The sequence below is a fragment of the Engraulis encrasicolus genome, chromosome 14, assembly GCF_034702125.1.
Source record: "Engraulis encrasicolus isolate BLACKSEA-1 chromosome 14, IST_EnEncr_1.0, whole genome shotgun sequence".
Taxonomy (NCBI): Eukaryota; Metazoa; Chordata; class Actinopteri; order Clupeiformes; family Engraulidae; genus Engraulis; species Engraulis encrasicolus.
This window is the reverse complement of record NC_085870.1, coordinates 34,338,262-34,362,860: the sequence shown is the minus strand read 5'-3', so window position 1 is coordinate 34,362,860 and position 24,599 is coordinate 34,338,262. Positions and strand designations below refer to the sequence as shown.

The 24,599-nt window shown below is 46.1% G+C and overlaps 1 protein-coding gene across 3 annotated transcripts; it reads left to right on the top strand.

Annotated features, from left to right (window-relative positions):
• The first annotated feature begins 205 nt into the window (after positions 1 to 205).
• On the top strand, positions 206 to 22,629 carry LOC134462479 (glutathione hydrolase 7-like). 3 transcript variants are annotated; one of them, XR_010037530.1, is made up of 16 exons: positions 206 to 496; positions 765 to 985; positions 1,659 to 1,810; positions 2,421 to 2,538; positions 3,290 to 3,357; positions 3,630 to 3,703; positions 5,233 to 5,435; positions 6,839 to 6,926; positions 7,947 to 8,074; positions 16,794 to 16,882; positions 17,301 to 17,465; positions 17,877 to 17,997; positions 18,219 to 18,356; positions 19,112 to 19,211; positions 22,230 to 22,406; positions 22,499 to 22,629. XR_010037530.1 is itself a non-coding variant. In XM_063215526.1 (16 exons), the coding sequence occupies exons 1-16, from the start codon at positions 322 to 324 to the stop codon at positions 22,500 to 22,502; spliced, it is 2,031 nt and encodes a 676-aa protein (XP_063071596.1). In that variant the 5' UTR covers positions 206 to 321; the 3' UTR covers positions 22,503 to 22,629. The 3 variants fall into 3 exon arrangements, 2 of the variants coding, with proteins under 2 accessions (XP_063071596.1, XP_063071597.1); XM_063215526.1 differs by having other exon boundaries at positions 22,220 to 22,406; XM_063215527.1 differs by having other exon boundaries at positions 22,230 to 22,629.
• The last annotated feature ends 1,970 nt before the right edge of the window (positions 22,630 to 24,599 follow it).

Below are 24,599 nucleotides of genomic sequence, written 5' to 3'. Positions count from 1 at the left end.
TTGTTGTACAACTACAAATGCAAACAAATAGCTGCCATTATTTGCTGAAACTAAAAACAGGCTTTGGGCAATATTGTTAAGAGATAGTCCAAATGAGATGTAATCACTTAAACAATTAAACAATTAGGCTACACACAACAGAGCTTTCTCTGCGACACACTTTCCGTTTGCATTTGACATCTTGCACCTGCTGATTGATTTCGTCATGCCTGCGAGGCCTTCTGTTCTGTAGCACACTTCATCGCGCAGAGTCCTGGCTAGATCCTTGAATAGTCGAGCGGCCTGCGCTGCGGAGGGTTCAGGTGAACTGTTACAGAGAAAATGGCAAAAGTCAGTCCTTCTGATTGCGACCATATTGGAGGAGAAAAGGGCCGCATTTGTGGAACCAAGCCAAGCGCCAAGTCGACACTTACCGGTGGCGGTCCAACGTCATGTTACATGAGCACGCAACCGACAGCAATCAAGCGCCTTGGCTCACGGGTAGACGGCAGGCCAGGTAGTCTCTCAAAACATATAACCGCCATGTCATAGGCTTTGTAAAATAGAGATCAATTCTAAGGGGTATGACAAATTAGGTTTTAAATAGTTCACACATGCAAAGCCACACACGTGTATATTCAAAGGTCCATCTTAAACAACTGTTAAACAAGTTAAACAACTCTGTCTCTCTCTCTCTCTCTCTCTCTCTCTCTCTCTCTCTCTCTCTCTCTCTCTCTCTCCGCCAGCAACGACGGTGACTGGGGTGTCATCGATTAATTGTAAAGAGCAATGGAAAGAACTGGATGAGTCCAGTCGCGACGCTAATCATAATGAAGGTTCCGATTACTTCAAGGAGACCAAAGACGATCCTTTCAACAGAAGTTTTTGGAGAGCTCTGCTTGAAGATGGCTTTACACGCATTATCGTGGCCTGTGTGGTCTTTGCGGGGGGAGTGACCATTTCCCTTATTTTACATATTTATATAGGCGGGCTCTCTATATTTGAGGCAAGTACAATCACATACCAGTTATAATCAGAAGATATTTATGTGCAACTTGGTATTGCTATAAACGTAGCCTAAATGTATGCCAAAATGTCTGACAGCCAGGGCAGAGTCTTGCCATTTTTTCTGCTATCTGTGCTACCTGCCTGTCTTAATTCACTAATTAGTTCATCAACTAATACACAACCAGGCAGACTGGGTGTGCATTCCAAAATACCTTGCGTCCTCCACTTGTGCTTGTGGCCTCGCCCCGCCTCCTGGCCCCTCCTCCGTGCAGAAAACAAATAAGTTTCCCCGCTGTCAGCCTAGCCAAAACAATTTTTGGGGGACTAGTCTTCATTCACCATCCAGTTTGCAAATGAGAAAAATACTTTACAATTGAGCTTTTGTGAGATATTGAAATATAATGCTGTTGTCAGTGACGTTGTCATGACAAATGACTTTCTGGTCCGAGGCCACAAACACAAGTGGAGGACGCAAGGTTGCATATTGGAATGCAAGTGTGTGCTAATTGGAATCTGTTTCATTGAATTGGCTAGAACCAACATGTGGTAGGGTGTTTACTTTCTGAAACCCGGGAATAGGCCTACACACACAATTTGATTTGCATGGCCCTATAGGCCTTGTATTTTCCGCCATGCACCAAAGTTGCATTGCTTTTATTGTGTCGTTTTAGGTGGTGGGCCCAAGAGTAGTCCTGGCTGACAGCCAAGTGTGTGCTTCACTGGGCCTGGAGGTCCTCATGGATGGGGGGTCAAGTGTGGACGCTGCCATCACTGCTGCCCTCTGCCAGGGCATTGTGCATCCACACACTTCAGGGATAGGAGGGTGGGTAGGGTGCATTACTGCCTACATCATTACCGTCTACCATCTGATTCTTTCTTTTGAAAACAAATCCTTACTCAAACCCCACACCACCTACTTTATTTCAGTCCTTAAATCCAAATGCTTTGGACTTGGTTCCAGGATGTAGGCCAGGGGTGGGGAACCTATGTCTCGAGGGCTGTTTGCGGCCTTGAGGCCGTTTTATCCAGCCCCCGACATATTTTTAATGTTATGCAGCTTCTCGTGAAATATGACGTATTTTGTAAAGGAATCTTAGAAAATACGTATTTGCAACTCAATTAAGTTACATTCAGGGGACCTAGAGAAGGTGGGGTCTTAAGGTGGCTACCTTCAATATAGGCCTAAAGTGCAGGGGGAAATCCTGGTTTGTGTTCATAATACGGCCTTTGGAGGACTTTTACGTTCCTCGGATGAATTTGAAGTGGCTGCTCGATTGAAAAAGGTTCCCCACTCCTGATGTAGGCTATATAGTATCAGTCAGTGAAGCCTTGAGTCCACCAAATTTTGCATTCAGTTATGAGTTTTCACTGAAGACAATTTAAGACTTTTTTTCTATAACCCATGATTATAAATATCATTATTCCTCTGACAGTGGTGGGGTGATGCTGATTTATGATGGGCTCACAGGGAAACATACTGTGATCGATTTTGGTGAAACGGCGCCTTCCAGAATCAAAGAGGAAATGCTTCAGCATGACCTGCAGGAAAAGGTACATTGAAAGGAGCTACATGATTATAATCCAGTGTACTCCATTGGTTTGAAAACAATGTTTTCCTTGGATATTGGATATGGAAGTGCTCAATCTATGACCATCTTTGCAAACAGGTAACAGCTGGTTATCCAATACAGTATGGTCGCATATAATCTTTACTTGCCTTTTCCTCTCTCCTTATCCTTACTGTAAAAAAAACATTGATAGTTATCTAACACTATAAGCATGTTGATGGTGGTCTTGTTCCGATCAACCCCATCTTGAATGAATTGAGGTAAAAGAACATGCTCTTAATAGCACTGTCTACCAAACTTATTTTTTTCAGACACAATGTACAACATCCTTGCTGACAACACTGTCAGAAGGACAGCATTGTAACACTGCACTGGCTCTATCGGGTCATTTTGCCCCTTTATTGGATTCATTTTAACACTCTGTACTCCCCCTCCACATGTCCTCCTCATGCTCATTCTGTTCCAAGAACATCTTTTGTCCAAGCAACTGTACATGGCCACCCACTGATCTCAATAATAACACCTAATAACACGTACACACTCGCCAATGGTCGTCCTTGCACTTACCATGAAATTAATTGTATCTGAGCTTGATTGTATATCATGTTGAATCTGATCAGGACATTAAGTATTGCTAAATGTTGTAGGGTGGTTACTCTTGAAAACCACAATGTGCTTTTGAATGAAAGCATGTCAGCCTAACAATTAAATCTAAATGTAAATCCTTTGCGTAGCCAGGCCTTCTTGTTGGGGTGCCAGGAATGCTTAGGGGACTACACGAAGCACATCAGCTGTATGGCAGGTTGGCAACCCTATTCAATTCATCTGAGTATTTTTGTTTTATATTGGACTTGCACATAAAACTTTTTACGAGAGCTGCAGTAAATACTCCCTGACATCACTGGCAAGGATTGTCTTGTTCTATATAGTAACTGTACAATCTGTTATATCTTGCTTGTATCTTGTGTGTTTTTACTACCTTGATTTAGACACCACACATTTCTTATGCTAAAATATGCTACCTATGTTTTTTTGTTAGAAATGTTTACTTTTTACACACATGCCTTTATCCAGGATGCAATTGGCTAAAATTGTGAGGAGAGCAGCCAGCATAGCAAGAGAAGGATTCAATGTCTCTCACAGCTTGGGTAAAATCATTTACTCTTAACTAGAGATGCACCGGATCCTGGTTTTTAGGATCCTGCCGGATACCGGATCCACTGCTTAAGATCTTCCCGGATCCGGATCCGGAACCGGACACCGGATCCTACGAAAGGGTTGAAACACATAGCCTACACGCACTCGTGGCCCGTTTTTATTACGTTGGCTCAAACTATTTTTTAGACTCATTGGATTACTGCCACACTGCCTGCAACGGCCGCTTCCAAAGGGCTTTCACTCCATGCAGCGATTGGGGTTGTGAAAGACTGACTGAAAAGCCTAGGCTACGTAAAAATTAGAGATGCACCAAATCCTGATTTTTAGGATCATACCGGATCCACTGCTTAAGATCCTGCCGGACCCGGATCCTGTGAAAAACCCTATTATCTTGCCAGATACGGAACCGGATCTTGGATCCGGTGCATCTCTACTCTTAAGTTCACATGGGATACTAAGGTGTGCATGCTTAAAGATGCACTCTGTGGGATGGTGGCCAGAGTAAGAATCAAAATTCTGCTGCCTATTGCAAAAATGTGATGTTTTCATGAATATTTACTAAATAATAAACCAATATTTACTAGCATAAGTACAGTATGTCCTGCAGCTAAAAATTATAAAATATTCCTGGAGATTCAAAATGGTGGACATGGAGATGATTCTCCTATTCATGTATGAAAAGTGCAGTTTTCCCATGCAGTCATAATGAATGCTTAGAATTGAATAGACCTAGTGGTGGTAGGTATTCATGAAAAGGCAACAGTTGAATGGGCAGCATGAATGCAGCCCAAAGTTTGCTGGTTCAACTCCCCTCCCGCCAGGTTGGTGGGAGAAGTAAATAACTAGTGTTGCTTTCCCCCATCCTCCTCCATGACTGAGGTACCCTGAGCATGGTACCGTCCTGCCACACTGCTCCCTTTTGGGTGCCATTGCATGGGTGAGGCATAAATGCCATTTCGTTGTTCACAGTGTGCAATGAACACTTGTGTGCTGTGGAGTGCTGTGTCACTGACAATGGGAGTTGGAGTTTCCCAGTTGGTCTTTCACTTTTTTCCTAGTTGGGCTTTACTTAAAAACACAAATTCTTTTTAACATACTCATTATGTGTTGCAACCATATGTATTAGATAGTTGTGTGTCCGGTCTCTGTCTCAAAAGTATAGGATCAGTAACACTAGAGTGCATATTGGAGAATACATGGTGACTTTGTTTTATTGTTTTACTTTATAGACATGCAGTATGTTTTTCCACCTCATGGTGGTGCTGTGTGTGTGCATAAGAAGGCTTCCTCTCCTATCTTTTTTGAAGTCAGTGTGTGTGTGTGTGTGTGTGTGTGTGTGTGTGTGTGTGTGTGTGTGTGTGTGTGTGTGTGTGTGTGTGTGTGTGTGTGTGTGTGTGTGTGTGTGTGCGTGCCTGCCTGCCTGCCTGCCTGCCTGCCTGCCTGCCTGCCTGCCTGCCTGCCTGCCTGCCTGCCTGTCTGCATGCCTGCCTGTCTGTCTTTCTGTGACTTGTTATGGCAGCTGAAGCCATAGAGTCCCATAGAGGGAAGAAGGCATCAAAGCTCTTCAGAGAGATCTTCTCACCTGAGGAGGATGATCAGCACCATCCTGCTCCCTCCACCCTGATGAGGCTGCCCCATCTGGCCTCCGTCCTGGAGCGTATAGCCAGCCATGGGGTGGAGGCCTTCTACCAAGGGAATGTGTCTGAGGAGATTGCAGTAACTGTAGGCCTGTGTTTTATTACTGTATGTCTCTCAATGTTTTGTGTGAGAGAGTGGACACAAGCACACTGTATACAAGCTCCAAAAAATACTTAATTATTATTTTTAACAAATAACGTAATAATCATAAAATCATCAAAACATAATGTTTTGATCCACCAATGGGATCTTCTTGACACTATCTACGTACTGCCATTGTCTGGTACCTGAATTGCTGTTTATGTGGATATGCACATCCTAACTTTCAAACGCTTTAAAACACTGTGTTCATCCATATTTGTATCTCAGCTCCCTTTGTCAGCCAGTTCGATCTGTTTAGGGTGTATCAGGCACACGTTTTTTTTATAAAAGAGAGGGAAAAGGGTCTGTGTAAAAACATGGCAGCCATGTGGTCAGTATTGTACACACGGGCGGTCAGACCAAAGGAAAACCCGCTGTGGACAGCCTCGTCTTGTGATCTTTTCTGGGGGGTTTTGCTCACTAAAGTGCTGGCCCACTGGTTGTTCCACTCACTTGTACATAGCCAAGCTGTCAGGATGAATAGATAAGAGAGTCAGATGCAGGGTTCAGAAGCACACTCTTGTCTTGATTGAGGAAGAGGTCAGTCCTTCATGCCTTGTTATTATTGTAACAGGGTCAATGACAGGAAAAAAAGAAAAAAATGTTTTCAATTTTACAGACTCCCTCTTTATGACATACTCTCTGATCCATTTTTAATCTCCTGACTTGTTGACAGTCTGGATACACAAGCTCAAGTCTCTTGCTATTTCTGCTTTCACTTGAGCTTTGACTGGCAATGACTGTTTAAATATTTGCTATGGACTGTGCCTAGTTGGTAAAAACTGCTTTGGATTTAGAGCCACTCAGTCAGTCAGTTACAAAGCTGCAAAGATACACAGGTGTGTAATATTAGCAATGTACTGTTTACATTTGGCACTTCAGATGTCAAAATAATGGCCTCATACTCCACTCATTACTCTTCTCTGTTACTTGTGAACTCTATATCGAGTTTACTGGGAGGGGAAGGCAGAATGACGTGTTATCACTGACGCCCTGTGAGGTTTAGAATTGAGTTGAAAACTCATTGTCTGTAAGTCACTCCGTGGCATAGGCCTTAAATACAGTGCAGTTATTCTAGAGCAATATCATTCTTAGATATGTCTTCAGAGTCTACTCTGCTGGTTGTGCCCAGGGTAAAATCCAGACAGGGTGAAATGGCACTTAGCCATAACGCTGCCAAATGCTGGAATAATCTTTCTATTGAAATAAGAACTTCCCCCAACAGTTGCATGTTTTAAAAATAAATTAAAAATAGCTTTATTTTGATTAGGGTTGTCTATCTACAGTTTATAGATAATACTATACGTACGTTTTCTTCTTCTTCTTCTTGAATGGCAATTGTGTAGGTGCAGGCTCATGGAGGGGTGCTTAGCAGAGCAGATCTGGCCAACTACAGTGCAGTGTTGCAAGAGCCTCTGATGGTCACGTTTAAGGGTAAGATGCAGCTGTTCCATACACGGATATCTTGCACAAGTTTAAATGGTCTTTTCTTGTCCAACACATCGTAGGGCAGTTTTGTTTATTGCTATACGTTGTCATAATGAATCCTGAATGAATATACCCTGGATTTGAAATACTGACTTGTAAATCTGAACAAAAATGTTGTCTCTTCACTTAAGATGTTAGTGGAATAAAAAACCATACAGTGTATTGAAGTCATATTTTAAGTATAATTTCATAGTAATGGTGCGGTGGCGTCCGCGCCAATGTCTTATCCAGCAAACTGGGAACACTGATGATGGACTAGACCCGAAACGTTTGTCCCCTGTCTGTCGGTTTTATTTACATTTTTTCGGCTTTGTTTAATACATTTTTTGATTTTGCATCCAGCTCCAGTGTGCGACTCCTTTCTTCCTCTTATCAAGTATAATTTCATAGCAGGAAGCCAGCCACACCACCGGACTGAAATACTGTATATTATTCCCCTGATGGACTAATTCAATTCAGCCTGACCTTTGACCCTGAGTGATGTCACATTTGCATACTACAATGTTGATTTCTTTTTTTACAAAGATCATTTTTGGCCTTTGTAAGCCTTTAGTCAGGACAGGCCAGTGTGAGAGTCTGACAGGAAATGAGCAAAGGACCCCAGGCTGGAATCGAACTCGGGTCGCCAGTGCAATGGCACAGCAGCACAGCCCGCTTCAATTTTAATATATCAAAGTAATGATCAAACTGAAGACCATTTTAAGGTAGTAGATGTTTGTTTAAAGTTTCACCTCTAAAGGGGGAACTGGCTCACAGCATTCTGGGTAGTAGGCAGCGGTAAGTCACTATCCGATGTTGCCTTCAAGTCTGCCTGTCACAATTTAAGGCAACTACTAAAGGAGGAATTAAACCCTTTTCAATTTGGAACGGCCCTCGATGACTCAATGTCCAGTTAGCCAACTGAAAAGGCAATGAAATTAATTTCTAACTCAGCCTGTATGTGTTGTTTCCTTCACCCTCACCAAGGGCACCAGGTGTTTGTGCCCCCTCCACCCAGTACAGCTGGAGTACTCCTAACCTTCCTCAACATCATGGACGGCATAAAGTTAACTGGGAAGATTGGAGAACACAGCGCCTCACATTGGATAGTGGAGGTACTGTAAAAGTCAGAATAGAAAACCGTATTAATGTTAAATCAAACAGAATATTAAAAAAACTTCTCATGTTTTTTTTTTACTTGAACCGACCATTTTAAGCAACGCTATGAAATGCTATCACTGGTGCTCAAGCCCAGGTAGATCCTATAATGACTGGCTGCAGGCTTGCAGCCGGGTCAGTGGTGACGTCACCACTGACCTGCTCTGGGACCTGCTCCGGGACAGTGTCGACGTCACACGCGATGAAGTGGACGATGTGGCAGGTTCGCGTCCCCGAGGGGGAGTTGTGTTACTTTACTTACAATGTGTTTTTATTATTATTATTATTATTATTATTATTATTATTATTATTATTATTTTCTTATGTAGGCCTATGCCTACATCGTCTTTCAGAAAAAGAAAAAAAAGGCCTCGGCTATCTTTGACAGACGGCCAAGTCATGTGTCGTTAATCTTTAACTTTAATTAACCCAAGGAAATGGCTCTGGTCTAGATATTTTCCATACACCACCGGCAACATTATAATGTTAGGAATGTGGCAGAAGTATGATAACACAACTCGTCCCCCTCGGGGACGCGAACCTGCCACATCGTCCACTTCATTGCTATTCTAAAGAAAATCAAGCCACGGGTATAACTAGCTGCGCTACGACGCCGCTTGATTACTTGGGGTTGCCTTACAAATTTCAACCACCAGCAAAGTGTTGGCCTGTTTTAATGTTCCACGTGATACTCTGTTAGTTGGCCTTTCGTTTCTTTCCCGGCACACACTACAGTTATAACATTACGTGGTGTTGTGTCGTAATAAACACTCGAAGGTATTGTAACGAGTCTGGGGTTTGCCTATGTTGTGTATGTCATGTTCCATCATTCTGTTCTGTTCTATTTGTGTGTGCGAGGCACTGTTGGGGTTCCAATAAGGGGAGCGGGAAGTTTTGGTGTTTACTGCGAGACCGAACCAGCTGTGCTACAGTTGGGTTACCAGTAAGCTGTGTACTTGACTTGTGTTACTTTTATGTGGCGTGGCTGTGGCCAACAACAGTCTTCATTAAACGGACACTTCTGTCTACATCCTGTGTGTTCCCTGGCTACCAAACGCTACACTGGTGTCAGAAGAAAACTTCGGTTTCGGTTTGTCTCGGTCAGCTGTCTGTGTTTCGATAGCTAGCATCTGTTAGCTTCCCGTTGCTGCGGTGATGATGGACAGTGTGATTATCAAAGTGGAGGAGGATGCTGACGATTACCCTCACTGTACGCCGGTGGTGAGGAGAGGACTAGACACACAGAGATTTTCCGAGGCACAAAGTCGGTTTCCTGGGGTAAACCATGACTTCGCAGCTGCTGGTAGGGTCGAGCTGAATAGAGACGTTATCCCTCGCGCACAATCGGAATCCCTCAGAGCTCGCAAACCGGTGACGTCAGTCAACGCGCCGAGCCAGAATGTCAACAAAGATGGCGGCGCCCTGGGACAGAACGTACCGGTAGGAATTAAGACTCCCAAATACGCTGGAAAAGCGGACTGGGATGCTTTCCAGGCTCAGTTCGAGTTGTTGGCTTGTGCGAGTGGCTGGTCGGATGAGCAGAAAGGCACTTCAGCTCGCGCTTTGCCTGACGGACGATGCTTTATCTTGCTTGCTGCTGCTGGACCGAGCGAGCGAGCTAACTACAGTGCGCTTACCGGGGCGCTAGGGCGGCGCTTTGGGCAATGTTTTCGGTCCGAGCTCCTGCGGTCTGAGCTGCATGGGACGTCTGAGGCGAGAGGAGAGTCACTGAGGGCCCTGGCGAATGACATTGAGGCGCTCACCCGGCGGGCTTATGCCACACATGCCCAACACTGTGCAGACTGAATTGGCTCGTGATCAGTTCCTCAGAGCCCTTTTCTCCCCCTGATCTGCGTGTGCACACTCAGCTGGCCCGGCCCAGCACACTGACTGAGGCACTGGAATATGGATTGGAGAGGGAGATGGTGATGGGGCGCTGCGCTGCATGGTGCTGCTCCTCTGGTCCTAGTGCAGCTGGAGAGTGTGAGGCTGTCCAACGAACCACCGTGGGTGGATGAGGTGACGGAGCTGATCAGGGGGCTGGCTCTGCCGGCTGGGCGGCGCCAGGGGAATCACACCGGGGACCTGCACAACACCGCGGGACGGCCAGACGCGCCTCTGCTGGGCCTGTGGTCGGGCCGGGCACCTGAAGAGGAACTGCCCTACCCTGTCTAGAGCTGCGGAAAAACGGGATGGGGTCACAGTAAGCGGGACGCTGTGTGGCCCCAGGACAATGTCCCGTGCACAACCCATTCAGGGGGCTCAGGTCCCAAAGGGCGGTTTGTGATGGGGAGCAACAAGTGGTGGTGGTGGGAAGGACTTCAATTTCGGACTTTTGCCATATTCCCCATATGCATAGAGGGGTTCCATGTACGGCCTTGGTGGACACTGGATCTACAGTTTACAGTGGTGCGGCCTGAAGTGGTGCCTGTGGGAATACAGCTGGAGCACACAGCAGTTCAACTCCGTACTGTTACTGGTGAGCTAGCACCAATGAAGGGGAGGGGTCTGCTGAGGTCACAGTTGGGGGGGCGGACTATGACACACACTGTGTGGGTTGCGGAGGTACAAGACTCCTGTATTTTGGGGCTGGACTTTTTGCGGGAGAAGGGTTGCCAATTAGACCTGGGTAAAGCCACACTGAGTTTTAGTGATGGACAGGTAGTTAATATGAGGCCCCCTAGATACCCATGCAATAGCGCTGTCACCAAGACCCCACGGCTGCTGTGTGGGGGAGGCCCAACTAGGAATCCGGGAGGTTACGAATGAAAGAACCACCCGTGAACTGCAGTGCGGGGCGGAGCAAGCCGCCGGTTTGCCCAGCTGTCCCTGTGAGCACACCACAATCTTCGGCGCCGGAGACGGAGGGCTGTGGAACTACACCAGGCTGGACGGCGGAAAGACAGCGAGCACTGCGCGAGGTATGGCAACAGAGTGCAGAGGGCCTTGATGCACAGCAGCAGCAGCAGCTGTGGCAGCTGTTGACCGAGTTCCATGACTGCTTTTCCTGTGACGAGACAGAGCTGGGTCAGACCTCCCTGGTGCAACACTCCATCAACACAGCACTGCAGCACCAATACGACAGCGCCCCCGCCGCCTGTCACTGGCCAGACAGGAGGCAGCCGACCGGGAGCTGGCCCACATGCTGCAAGCGGGCGTCATCGAGCCGTCAGAGAGCCCCTGGGCGTCGCCAGTGGTTATGGTGCCAAAGAAGGGAGGTCAGTGGCGTTTCTGTGCTGATTACCGTCGACTCAATGCTGTCACCACAAAAGACTCTTTCCCCCTCCCACGTGTCGACGAGTGCCTGGATCTGGTGGCGGGGTCCTCCTGGTTCTCTTCCCTCGATCTCCGGAGTGGTTACTGGCAGGTCCCACTCTCTCCGGAGGCGCGTGCCAAGACAGCATTCTGCACGCGGGATGGGCTGTGGCCAGTTTTAAGTGCTCTGCTTTGGATGTGTAATATGCCCCCGCTACCTTTGAGCGCCTTATGAGAAGGTGTGTGGCAGGTGTTCCCCGGTCTGAATGCCTGGTCTTCCTCGATGACATCCTAGCCCATGGCAGCTCATTCGACACTGCTATGGCAGCACTGCGACGGGTACTGCGGCGGATTCGGGAGGCCGGGCTGAAGCTGCACCCTGAAAAGTGCCGGTTGCTGCGACAGGAGCTGACCTTCCTGGGTCATCGTGTGGGAGGCGATGGAATCGGCACCACCGAGGACAAGGTCAGTGTCATACGGGAGTGGCCAACCCCTACAGACCAGGGGGCGCTTAAAAGTTTTTTGGGACTGGCTTCCTATTACAGGAAGTTTGTGCGGGGTTTTTCCTGCATTGCTTCTCCCCTGTACAGACTCCTGCAAAAAGACCAGCATTCTTCTGGTCAGAGGACTGTGACCAAGCTTTTCGCTCACTGCAGCAGTCCCCTGATGAGCGCACCAGTCCTGGCACCCCCGGCGCCTGACCTGCACTTTGTTCTGGACACAGATGCGAGTGGGGTGGGGGTCGGGGCTGTCCTGTCACAGGTGTGGCCGGAAGGGGAGAGAGTCGTCGCCTACTACAGCAAGGCCCTGAGCAAAGCAGAGCGTAGGTACTGTGTCACGCGCAGGGAGCTGCTCGCAACCGTGTTTGCGATTCGACAGTTTAAGTACTACCTGTGTGGCCGTCCCTTCACCTTGCGCACTGACCATGCCTCCCTGCAGTGGCTCATGACCTTCCGAGAGCCAGAGGGGCAGCTGGCGCGTTGGCTGGAGGAGCTGCAGTGCTATGAGTTCAACGTCATCCCATCGAGCAGGAGTGAGCCACGGCAATGCCGATGGACTTTCCCGACGTCGGCCGTGTAGTGCCGACAGTTGCCGGTAATGCGATCGCCGGGAGGAGAGAGAGCAGGAGCTGAGTCAGGAGCTGGGGGAGAACGTGTGGTGTGAGCTTAGCAGGGAGCTGTGGGTGGTGGACAACACAGACTGGGCCAGAGGGGCAGCGAAATGATCCAGACCTGCAGCCGGTGGTGTTGTGGGTGGAGGCACAGCAGCGACCCCCGTGGGAGGAGGTGGCCGCTCTCTCCCCATGGACTAAAGGGCTGTGGTCTAAATTCACACACTTACGGTTGCAGGATGGGGTTCTCCAGAGGGCATGGGTGGAGCCTGCTACTGGGGAGGGGAGATGGCAGATCGTGGTGCCCAAGGGAATGCAAAAAATGGTCCTGGCCGCCATGCATGGCTCTGCTGGGTCGGGGCACTTTGGGATTAAAAAGACTCTCCGCCGCCTGGGCCAGGCCTTCTACTGGGGCCTGATGAAAGTGGATGTGGAGGACTTTTGCCGGAACTGTGACCCCTGCACTGCTCGCAAGGGTCCACGGGGCCAGTCCAGGGCTCACCTACAACAGTTTCCGGTGGGAGAGCCAATGCAGCGCGTGGGGGTCGATGTAGTGGGGCCATTGCCATGCACAGAGAGAGGGAATCGCTACATTCTCACTGCAGTGGACTATTTCACTAAATGGCCTGAGGCATATGCGCTGCCTGATCAGGAAGCAGAGACAATAGTGGATGCACTGCTTGGGGGAATGTTCAGCCGGCTGGGGGTCCCAGAATCCCTCCACAGTGACCAGGGGCGGAACTTTGAGTCGAAGGTGTTTGCCACAATGTGTTCCCGCTTAGGCATCACAAAGACCCGCACCACACCCCTCCACCCTCAGAGTGATGGTTTAGTTGAGAGGTTCAACCGCACTCTGGGGGAACAGTTATCCCTACTCACCTCCAGCCACCAGAGGGATTGGGATATGCACTTACCCCTAGTTTTACTGTCGTGTCGCACAGCAATCCAGGAGTCCTCTGCCTGTACACCTGCCCTCCTCATGCTGGGTCGGGAGCTGAGAACGCCTGCAGAGTTGGCTTTCGGGAGACCTCCGGACACTCCGCCCATCCCAGCAGGTCCTGCCTATGCCAAGCGTCTGCAGGATCGCATGGACTCTGCGCACGCTTATGCTCGCAGGCAACTGCAGGTTGCAGGGGTGCGGCAGAAACGCAACTATGACCTGCGAGCAAAGGGGCGCCATTTCACCACCGGGGAGCTGGTCTGGGTATATTCACCCAAGAGAAAGAAGGGCAGATGCCCCAAACTGGACAGTCATTGGGTGGGGCCGTGCCACATCCTGGAGCGCCTGGGGGAGGTGGTGTATCGAGTGCAACTACCCTCCCGGGGGCGCAAGGTAGCGCTCCACCGGGACCGTCTGGCACCATACAGGGGCTCCGCGACACCGGGAGAGCCTGCGACTGGACCGGCCGGCCGCCTGGAGAGCATCGGAAGCGGGTCCCCATCTGCGAGGCCTGGGCCTTCTACACGTCCTGCGGCCAGCCCAGGGGATGCGAACCCCTGGGCCTCTACACCTGCTGCGGCCAGCCCAGGGGATGCGAACCCCTGGCCCTCTACACCTGCTGCGGCCAGCCCAGGGGATGCGAACCCCTGGCCCTCTACACCTGCTGCGGCCAGCCCAGGGGATGCGAACCCCTGGCCCTCTACACCTGCTGCGGCCAGCCCAGGGGATGCGAACCACTGTCCCTCTACAACTGCTGCGGCCAGCCCAGGGGATGCGAACCCCTGGCCCTCTACACCTGCTGCGGCCAGCCCAGGGGATGCCAACCCCTGGCCCTCTACACCTCCTGCAGCCGGCCCAGGGGATGCCTGGTCCGGGGCCCTGCCAGCAAGCCCCGGCCCATCTACACCTCCCGTCGAGAGGGGAGGTACCACCCCTCCCAATGCCACTCCCCGGGGGCGGCCACAGCGGAGGAGACGTGTGCCTCCAAGATTCAGAGACTTCGTCCTCGGGGACGAGGACTTCAGTAACGGGGGGGTAGTGTAACGAGTCTGGGGTTTGCCTATGTTGTGTATGTCATGTTCCATCATTCTGTTCTGTTCTATTTGTGTGTGCGAGGCACTGTTGGGGTTCCAATAAGGGGAGCGGGAAGTTTTGGTGTTTACTGCGAGACCGAACCAGCTGTGCTACAGTTGGGTTACCAGTAAGCTGTGTACTTGACTTGTGTTACTTTTATGTGGCGTGGCTGTGGCCAACAACAGTCTTCATTAAACGGACACTTCTGTCTACATCCTGTGTGTTCCCTGGCTACCAAACGCTACAATATAATAACTACGTTTATTAAATCAGATGAAAGGTAAGTATGAGAGCATTACAGGAGCGTGGCTTCACTCACAGCACTGTACTACTACTCTGGTGATACAGTAGACAACGCATCTATAAGTAGGCACAGGCTCCACCTAGTGGACTGGTTGCATATAACACATTGCATATACCACGTGGTGTATCAATAAACCACGAAAAATGCCATATAACCGCGGCTACTCGAACAAAACAAATGTTACAGAGTACAGACAGCCTTTCAGCGAAACAAGCCTTAAGCAAACTGAAGGGCGACTAGGGGAGACCGGGGTTGGTTGTCACACTTTTTACTTAAATCTAATTTCTGCTACATTGGTATATGGTAAGGACACCCTTTCTGTCCATAGTTATTGACTGATGTCTCAGGTCCATTTGGATAGTCTTAGATCCAGAAGACTCCTTTCTCTTAAAAAGATATGGATTGTCAAAGGCACCTTGCGCAGATGTGACAACCAACCCCATTGCAGGGTAGGTTGTCACACCCCATGGGGTTAGTTGTCCCTGTGTTATTGTAATGGGGAAAATGAAAAAATAGAGACATATTTTAAATTATATATTTTTCATTATTTTCAATGAAATATGAAACTAAACTACACTAAACTAATCTCATGTGTATAGAATCATCAATTACATTTTAAAAAGCCATTAGTCTATTTCATTTTCACTTCATTTCATTAAATTCATTAAAATGTCACTGAAATTCATTAAAAATCATTAATCCATAAATGTTATCCATAAGTTCATAAATGTTAAACACAAAGCCAACCAATCCTCAAACATGCAAACATACAGTGCCCAGGACACACTATAGCCCAATAAAAGTCATAACAATGCCAGTACTAACAACTTTGCAATGTAATTCATGTGACAACCAACCCCGAAAAAATTGTGACAACCTACCCCAACTGACATTTTGAGCTATTTTGGATGCTTGTGTCCACATGCATTACTCTAGCTCCGAAAGAAACTAACCAATTTGTAGCTTTACCTTTACACTTTCAAATGGCAATATTTATTGTGACATCAACTTATAGTGTCATGACTTATAAGAAAAACAATGGAGTCCTCAAAAGTTGGTTTTGCATGTGAAAAACACTTTAAGTTGTCTCACTTCAAAGTGATGCTGTTTTCACCTCCACTATCAACGTAGGTGACCTTAAACCCCAATTCTGAACAGATCTGTGTCAAAACTTTTGATCTACGCCCTATAGTGGCTGAGATATGATGACTGTGACAACCTACCCGTGTGACAACCAACCCCAGTCTCCCCTACTCCACGCAACGTGTTGCATATGCGCAGAGCGGGGACACAGACCACAAAACTTAACATTCGACATTAAGCAACATTATAGGCCTACGTGTTAAAAACATGTCTTCTCAATGAATTTCAAAAGACGAGACCGAGGATCGGATTGTTTTAGCTTGATGCCGCGGTCTTGTAGGCCCACAGACTGTCGTGTGGCTCACGTGTGACGTCGACTCTGTCCCGCAGTTCAGCGGTGACGTCACCACTGACCCGGCTGCAAGCCTGCAGCCAGACCCCTCTCGGTAGATCATGTCAATCAAGTGCAGTTCCCATGTAGTCGCCAAAACAGGGCGCCATATGGCCATGTGAACCTTATTAACCCCCAGTCTAAATTCTGGATAAAAGTCCAATGCATTGAATATAACTTACATGAACATGCTTGAACATTGGAGCAGTGTTTCCCAACCAAGGGTACGTGTACCACTAGGGGTACGCGAGCACATTGCAGGGGGTACTTGGAAAAGTGTTATTATTATAACAAATGTATGGAGCAGCCACATCAGGACTGAGAAAATGATATAGAAAATTGATTAGGGGGTACTCATGGCACAACTAAGATGCTTAGGGGGTACGCAAGACAAAAAATGTTGGGAAACACTGCATTGGAGAATGAAAGACCAATACTCTAGTGTTCATGTACTGTATAAGTTGTCTGACAGCTGAAACATTGGGTTATGGATACCTGATTTTAGGCTTTATATTCAGTCTCTTATAGCAGCCCTGCTCATGGCACCTGGGATAGCAGATCCAAAGTTTGTGTCCTCTGTCTCCGACACCGTCTCCAAGATGACAAGGTATGGGTCACCTTGTTATGCATGTGGGTCAATGACGTTTCAGCAGTAGCACACGTCAGGGTGCTGGCACAATGACAGCCAGTGCCACTATTGTATGGATTTTTAGTTTGTTTGTTTTTGGTGGACTATGTAAGAAGCATACGGTATTCATTGCAGCTTATCAACCACTAATTACTAATTAATTTATAGGCATTAGATGCCATTGCACCAACTGATGTCTGAGCCCAAAAAAACCTTGTCTTTGACCTGTGTACACATCTCGGGTGTTCAGTGTAACCACAACGCATTGTGGATATCCTTGTACAGTTTGTAATTTGAATGGCATGGTTTTGCATTGTGTACAGTATATCTAAGTACGGTGCGTTATATAAATGGCCTCATGGTCTGCTGCTTCTGCTTCTGTCTGCCTGTGCTACAGTAAAACCCATGCTGCTGCGCTTCGTCAAATGATCCGCAACTCCTCCAGCGAGCCTCTCCTCCTTCACCGCCGCGTCTCGGCTCTCCGCAGCCTGCCGGAAGGTGCCGGAACCTCCAGTCAAGTGCTCGTCATGGGTGCCGATGACCTTATTGTGTCACTGTCATGGTATTATCAAAAACAAATATTCATAATCACTCATAAATATGGTACTGAGCCACATATGCTACCACATCTGAGTTTTAAGAGACAGGTAGGCCAGATGAAGCCTGGGTGTTTCCAACTGTCCTCAAATAATTAATCATCTCTTAGTCAGGCTCATTATTCTCGTTATTAGGAAATTGCTCATCAAAAACCCTTGCAATGTTGTCCTGTAACCAAATCTGCAGTAACACGTTTGATCACACATGCAAACCTGTCGTGCCGGATTGCACATGACTAACCCGATCTGGCCTATGTTCTAGCCCAGATTGAAGTGAGGCGGCGGTGGTATTACTTGATATATAATACCTGCTGTAATGGAGATGTACAGGGTAAGGGTGGAGAGGTTTGTGCTCATCTTATCGTCTCGTATTGCAGTTCTCTCAATGGGCTCTTTGGAAGCGGAATTATCACACCATCCGGCATTCTTCTAAACAGCCAAATCATGAACTTCTCCTGGCGTAATAAGGGGACCCAGAATGCGACCTGGTCTGATCAGGTAGTGATAAAGCATCACCCAAGGATAATTAAGTGATTAACTCGCATTAAAGTTGCATTGTATTAATTCCTATAGTGGAACATTTCTTCAACTTGATCTTTTGATTTATGTCTGACCTGTCATGCTGGTATGCCTCACTGCAATTACCTTTACAGACAGAAATAGATACAGTACATTAAAAAGTGTTTTTTTTCTCTGTCTGCACAATACCTTTCTACTAGCCTAACAGGATTGAGGCAGGGAAGAGGGCTCGGTCTTGGCACGTACCCACTGTTGTACGGCAGACTGGTGAGCGGTGTGGCCAGACTGTAGTCCTAGGAGCCACTGCAGGACAGCAGGCTCTCAGTGGGATGGCTCAGGTGTGTGCTCTGATGATTTTTATTTCTTTAAAGGTGCATCATGTAATATTTTTTTTTAGTTTATTTCCAGAATTCATGCTGCCCATTCAATCATGTTTCCTTTTTCATGAATACTTACCACCACCACCACCAAATTTTAAGTATTCATTGTGACTGGGAAAATTGCGCTTTTCATACTTGAAAAGGGGGATCTTCTCCATGGTCTGTCATTTGGAATTTCCATATATATATATTCCAGACATATAATATTCCAGACATTTTAGCTGCAAAACTTACTGTACGTTGGTTATACTAGTAAATATTGGTTTATTATTATAGATCAAATTTGGTCATAGGCAGCACAGTTTCAATGAACAGCATAGTTGCAGTACCCATTCTGGCCACATTCTACACAATGCATCTTTAATTTTGAATGCCTTATATTTCAAATAAATCACAGGGATCTGTCTGTGTGGATGGACAATGCTTTTTTTTTTTCCTATGTCTCACTTAAATCCAGCGCCAGAGATCATTATTTTTTTTAGATGTGCGCAATGCCATGCTCATGCAATGAACTCACACAATGACTTAAACCCAAAAAATATTATTCCACAGGAATTTGGTGTGATAGCAGTCATGTGAAGTCGTCGTCATCAAATGAAAGTGATTTAAATCGCCGTTATCAGTGTACTGGGTCATCAAGGGCACATGGTTTGTGCTTCATGTAAAATGTGGCTAGTCTGCGTGACGTGATTGTCGCATGATTTTCATCACAGGTGCTGATAAAGCTCTTATCGCTTCACAAAAATCTGACCGACTCTGTTTCTGAAGGGAGGCTCCACTCGAGTATGCAGACCAATGTGACTCTGGTTGACTGTAAGTATTTAGCTCTGGTTGAGATTAATTGTGTCCTTTAATGTAGATGGGAGTAATTCTTGGAGCATAATAAGAAGTCTAAATACTATGCATAACTCGTTGTTCACACTACAGTACCACCCTCCGTTGACGGTTGACGGACAGAATGGGGTTTGTCTTTTAATGTGTTCCATTCATACACTTGGCCTGATTGGCTGATGGATCCACGACAACCGTCAAAGTTGAACATTTCAGAACTTCTGGTCGAGGCAATGTACCATTTAATTTCGTATTCATGGTCTGGAGCTTGTGTGATCTGACACGATTGCAGGAAGCGGGAAGTTTACACTCAGTTATGGTTTGAAATGATTGGACAGCTCTCACCCAATCGCCGACAGTTACTCAACAACAACATAGCGCGGACCAGAGCCATTGGCGCAGATGTTTACGTCATCGTCACAAGCGACCTCCCCCACGTGGGGCGCTTATTCGCTTATTGGCTGTTTTCTAGGGAACGTTGGGCATCAAGATCCTACCGCTGCAATCGCGCCACAGAAAACAAGAGCCAGACTAGTAGTGGAGCCAATCCTTTGGAAGTACATAGGATGGCTCGCAGGGCTAATGGAGCCGGCGGTCCCCACAATGTATTTCGTGTCCGCCCATGCAAGTGAATGCATGGGATCCGCCAACACTGCAGTGCCAGTGTGAACGTCGACTTTTCCATGACCTTTCTTGCCATTAAATCTGAATCTCCATGTAAGGAAACGGTTAATATAATGCTTACACTCACATTCAAACCAGTCCAACCAATCCCAACATTCTCCTGTGATTCAAAGGCCGTACATTTAAATTGCAATAACCAAGCCATCCCTAGCTTTGCACATCATACAGCTCCAGGCCTTTAATTCTAACTCAACAGAAATAAAACCCCATTCATTTTCAATGGGGTTTCATTTCTGGTTATTTAGAATTAAACTGGTGAGTTAGCGCCAAAACGTGGCATGGAAATCTATAGGGTATATTGAAGAGTGAAGTGTGGGGTACCAGGTCAACAAACAAGAACAGCTGACAGCAAAGCATCAAGGATATCTGGGCTTCCATAACTCCTATGCACTGTTTTTGCCATTGACTTCAATGTTAAACGCATCATGGCCATTATGAAGACAGAGAATGTCCTTACCAAGTATTGACCATTGCATGTTATGTAGAAAGTACCAAATTTCAACTGATTTAATGTGACCCGAATTTTGATGAAGAAAAATGTGATTTTATAACAATATTCTAATAATGCGAATTCCCCAATTCATTGGTTTTTTGAGCTGGAAGGCCAACGTATATAAAAAGAAAAAAATAATGATTGGAATAGTTAAAAAACTGGGCCATGAATCTACAATCCATGACAGTTTAACATTATTGATGGAATTATGGAAATAAATCAACTTTTTCATGGTATTCTATATAAAAAGGCCTGGAGCTGTACTTTATTACAAAATTCCCTGACTTTCCCGATCTGGAACAACTTTACCTGAAATTCCCTGATATTCCAGAAATCCCCTGACCCGTGGGAACCCTGATGCATCCACCTTTGAGATGATAATGAGTTGTAAATATAAATACAGTATACTCAGTTATTTGCAAAGATATATACGCGTAAAGTAGAAGTACTCTTAATGACTCTTTGTGTAATTACAACACTTGTACATGATCTGACGTAGTTCATACACCAGCAATTGCACTGTTCCGAATGAGTTGGATACAAGAGTACTTCTACCTTTACTTGCCTACCTTTACCTATACACCTCTGCTTATTTGTAATTGAAGAATCCAACATGGCTTCAGCAAGGCATAAATACTGTACACCTCCAGCTGTCATTTTATTTAAATTCCTGCTCAGCCGGCTCACCAGTCACCTCACCTCAGTATGGGGGTGCAGCATTACACAACAAGTCTGGCATGCCGCTGGCTTTCTAGTCCATGCTGATGGGATTATATCACACAGGAAGTTCAACAGAATCACCAGCAGGCTTTTTGTGTTGAAATTTATGAGTTTCTACCACATTCCAGGGATGTTCTGTCTGATTTAAGACAAGTGCCTGCTGGAGCAACCCAAACAACACCAAATTTATTGTCATTTCCATATTCATATTCATATTTTTTTGTTGATTGGTGAAGGCATGTTAACATTAGTTGTGCTAAATAAAAGCACGTCAATCTTCCACATCTGAGATGCTCCGTTGGTTCTCCTTCCTGCCTAGCACCATACTTATGTACCAGTGTTTCTCAACCTTTTTTGAACAGATGCCCCCTTGACCTCATCATAAGCCTGCCAACGCACCCCTTAGTATTGAAAAAGAAAAGAAAATAGACTAATGCCGCCCAGTGGGAACTAAGCCCCGCCCCCATTCAGCTGTATCCTTCTCAACGCCCACCTAGGGCCCCCCAATGCCCCCTGGGGGGCTGTAGCACCCCTGTTGAGAAACACTAATATGTATTGTTGTCATGAAACTATTTTGAGACACTGTGCGCCATCATGGCGGCAGTAGCCATTAGGAGATGGTGGTAATGGTGGTCATGAGGGACTGGCCATGTTTGGCCTTTCAGTTTACACCAATAGCATTTCCAGGGGAATCATCATAACCACTTTGTCAGCTTAAAAACAGCTTTTATCCCATGGCCTTTAATGTTTACCATGCATTTTTGTTGTCCACAGAAAAAGTCTGACTTTATTGTCTTGCACCATTTAGTGTGAAAGCTTTAGGAGATCAGAAAAGTTCTCATGTCAGCATGTACATAATGGTTCAATCTTTCCGAGGCTTAACTTACAAACATCAAGTGTATTTATCCATATTGAAGGCTGATTTTTTTTTTTAGCTTAAAGAAACCCCAGTTATTCCAACTAAGCTATTTGCATAACATGACGTGGAGGAATGAGAATTGTCAGACACATTTCCTCCTAGACGTAAGCGTTCTTACTTCTAAACTGTTTCTTTTTTTCTCTTCTCTCTTGTGCCATTTCACCATCTCATAAGCGGAGTTCAGTGAGCAGCAGGTTCGAGCGCTGCGGCGCATGGGCCATGTTGTCCGACGCGTGGGGCACCTGTGCCTGGTGTCGGCAGTGGAGCGCAGAGGTGACGTGATGAAAGGGAGCCCAGACCCTCGCAACCCTGAGGCCACCGCTCGAGGCTTTGCTGGGCCTCAAGTGGAGCTGACAGAAAGGTGACGTTTCAGCCATATTGGAATTTGCTGCTGCAGTCCAACAATTATGACCCAGTTTGACTGTTGGATTTACTGCTGTCTTTTCATGAAAGGTGATTGCAACCGTTGATGGCTCCGGCGGCCAGGCCCTGGACCGGCATCTGAAAGTGTTGTAAATATTATGTGAATTATGCCAGTCACTCTTTGGATGTCATAAAATATAATTAAATAACAGCATGTGTCATCTTTGTATATGTCATTTTTTGCCTGGTAGGATTTTCTTTTCTCCTAACTTCGTGCCTGGAGTTAACCATTTTGTTTTGGGTAGGGTACACACATCCAAAGTCACTTGTTGCAGGTGCTAGACAAAAGTGTCAGACAGTTGAAGAAGGTAGGTCTGCACACTGTGGTTGCCTGACAAAGATCTAGGGTGATCGAAACGTTGCTGTTTTAATTCAATAAACTTTATTTTTTGGAGCTTATTCCGCAGTGTGCAGACTTGCCTTCTTCAACTTGAGTTGACCATTTCCCATTGTGGAAACAGTTCATGAACTGCAAGCCAGCCAAAGCTACTCTGATATATGACATGCCTTAGGATAAACTACATGCCAAAGTGGCCAGTGACCCTGAACTCATCACTGGCCACAGTTGAGTTTAACCCCCATTTGGCTGATGGTCAGGTGACAATGTCAAGCCTTGGTCCTGTGGCTACTTCCTGGCTACTTGCTGAACTGCAGGTGGGAAGTTGTCATTGGTGACATTCAGCTTACATAACTTCTCACCTCCAACATAGAAAGCTGGTCCTGTTGATGGGTATCAAACTCAGCAGTCTTGTCACGCAGTGATATTTCATCCCTCTGTTGACATACTGTACAACAACTGATTATCGTTATAGATACCGAACAAAGGAATGCACCAGACTGGATGGCGTTTTTAAAGTTTGTCCAACTTATAACTGCCTGCGGAGAAAGTAAAAATAAAGTGACATGGCGTCATTGTTTCCAACACACTGTATGCTATGTGTGTACCAAAAATATTACACGGTGCACCTTCTAAACCATTTCCATTGTGTATTATGGACTTGCTAGAGGGGTTAAAGAATGGCACTTCTGAGTTCACTGCCTCCTTTGGTAGGGTATACACAGTAACAGCATGTACTGTAGAGGAGTAGACCACCCTCTGTTGTTTAAATGAGAGAAAATGTGTTTTCTACCCTGTAGGGGGACATAAGAGGAAACTAGTCAGTGGGACTTTAAGTGCAACTCTACAGGTATGTGGCAATAGGCCTACTTGTAGTTAGTTTCCGCTTCAGTGATGCACATTTGGCTTGTGTTATTCAACATGTGCTAGAATGGCCAATGCAGTTTATTTGATGAGTCGGTTATCTATTGAATGAAGGGAGTGTACTATTAGGGGTTCTATTATTCTATTATAAATCAATCATAGAACTGCCAAAGGACTGACTACTGACACACCCGTCTTACTGCTAAGCTCATGATGATGTTTTAAAATTGTTCAACTATCATCATCTTCATCAAACAAATCATGTGGGTACTGAAGGGTCAAACGCTTGTTGGATACTGAAACCATTTTGTGCGCCAATTGGAACACACCTGATATGACGTCAATCACATGTCATATGCGACTGACTTATCTTAAAGTATGTTCTGAATGCACAGTTCCTCGACAGCATTTATCGCTGTCAGTCTGATACAGTGTCCCTATTTTCCTGTCAATGCACTACAGTGTTACATTCAATAATAATAATATTTATTGTTTAAAGTGCAATATCACCCTACATCATGGTCTCAAAACACAAAAATAAAATAAAAATTTAAAATAAACAAAAAATAGAGATAAAATGATTACAAAACTAATCAAAGAAAATAATGAGACTAAAACTGGAGGGGAAATTAATCAAAAAGTAAGGCTAAATGAAATGAGGTTCATAATAAAATAGTGGGCCTATAGCAAAAAAAGGAACAATAAATATTAAGGAACCTAAGACTAAACTAGAAATGCATTCTCACAGAAAATGCTGGAAGCGGGCTTGCCTTTTGGGGCAGAGATGAAACAAAGTACTATTGAGAAAACAAAGCTAAAAGAAATCTTGGAAAAACTCCATCCACCCAGTCAGAAGTTATGGGCCAAACAATTCAGCCATCTTGGATTCAGCCATCTTGAAAGTGTTGTAGCTCTGCGTTTTGGGGATAT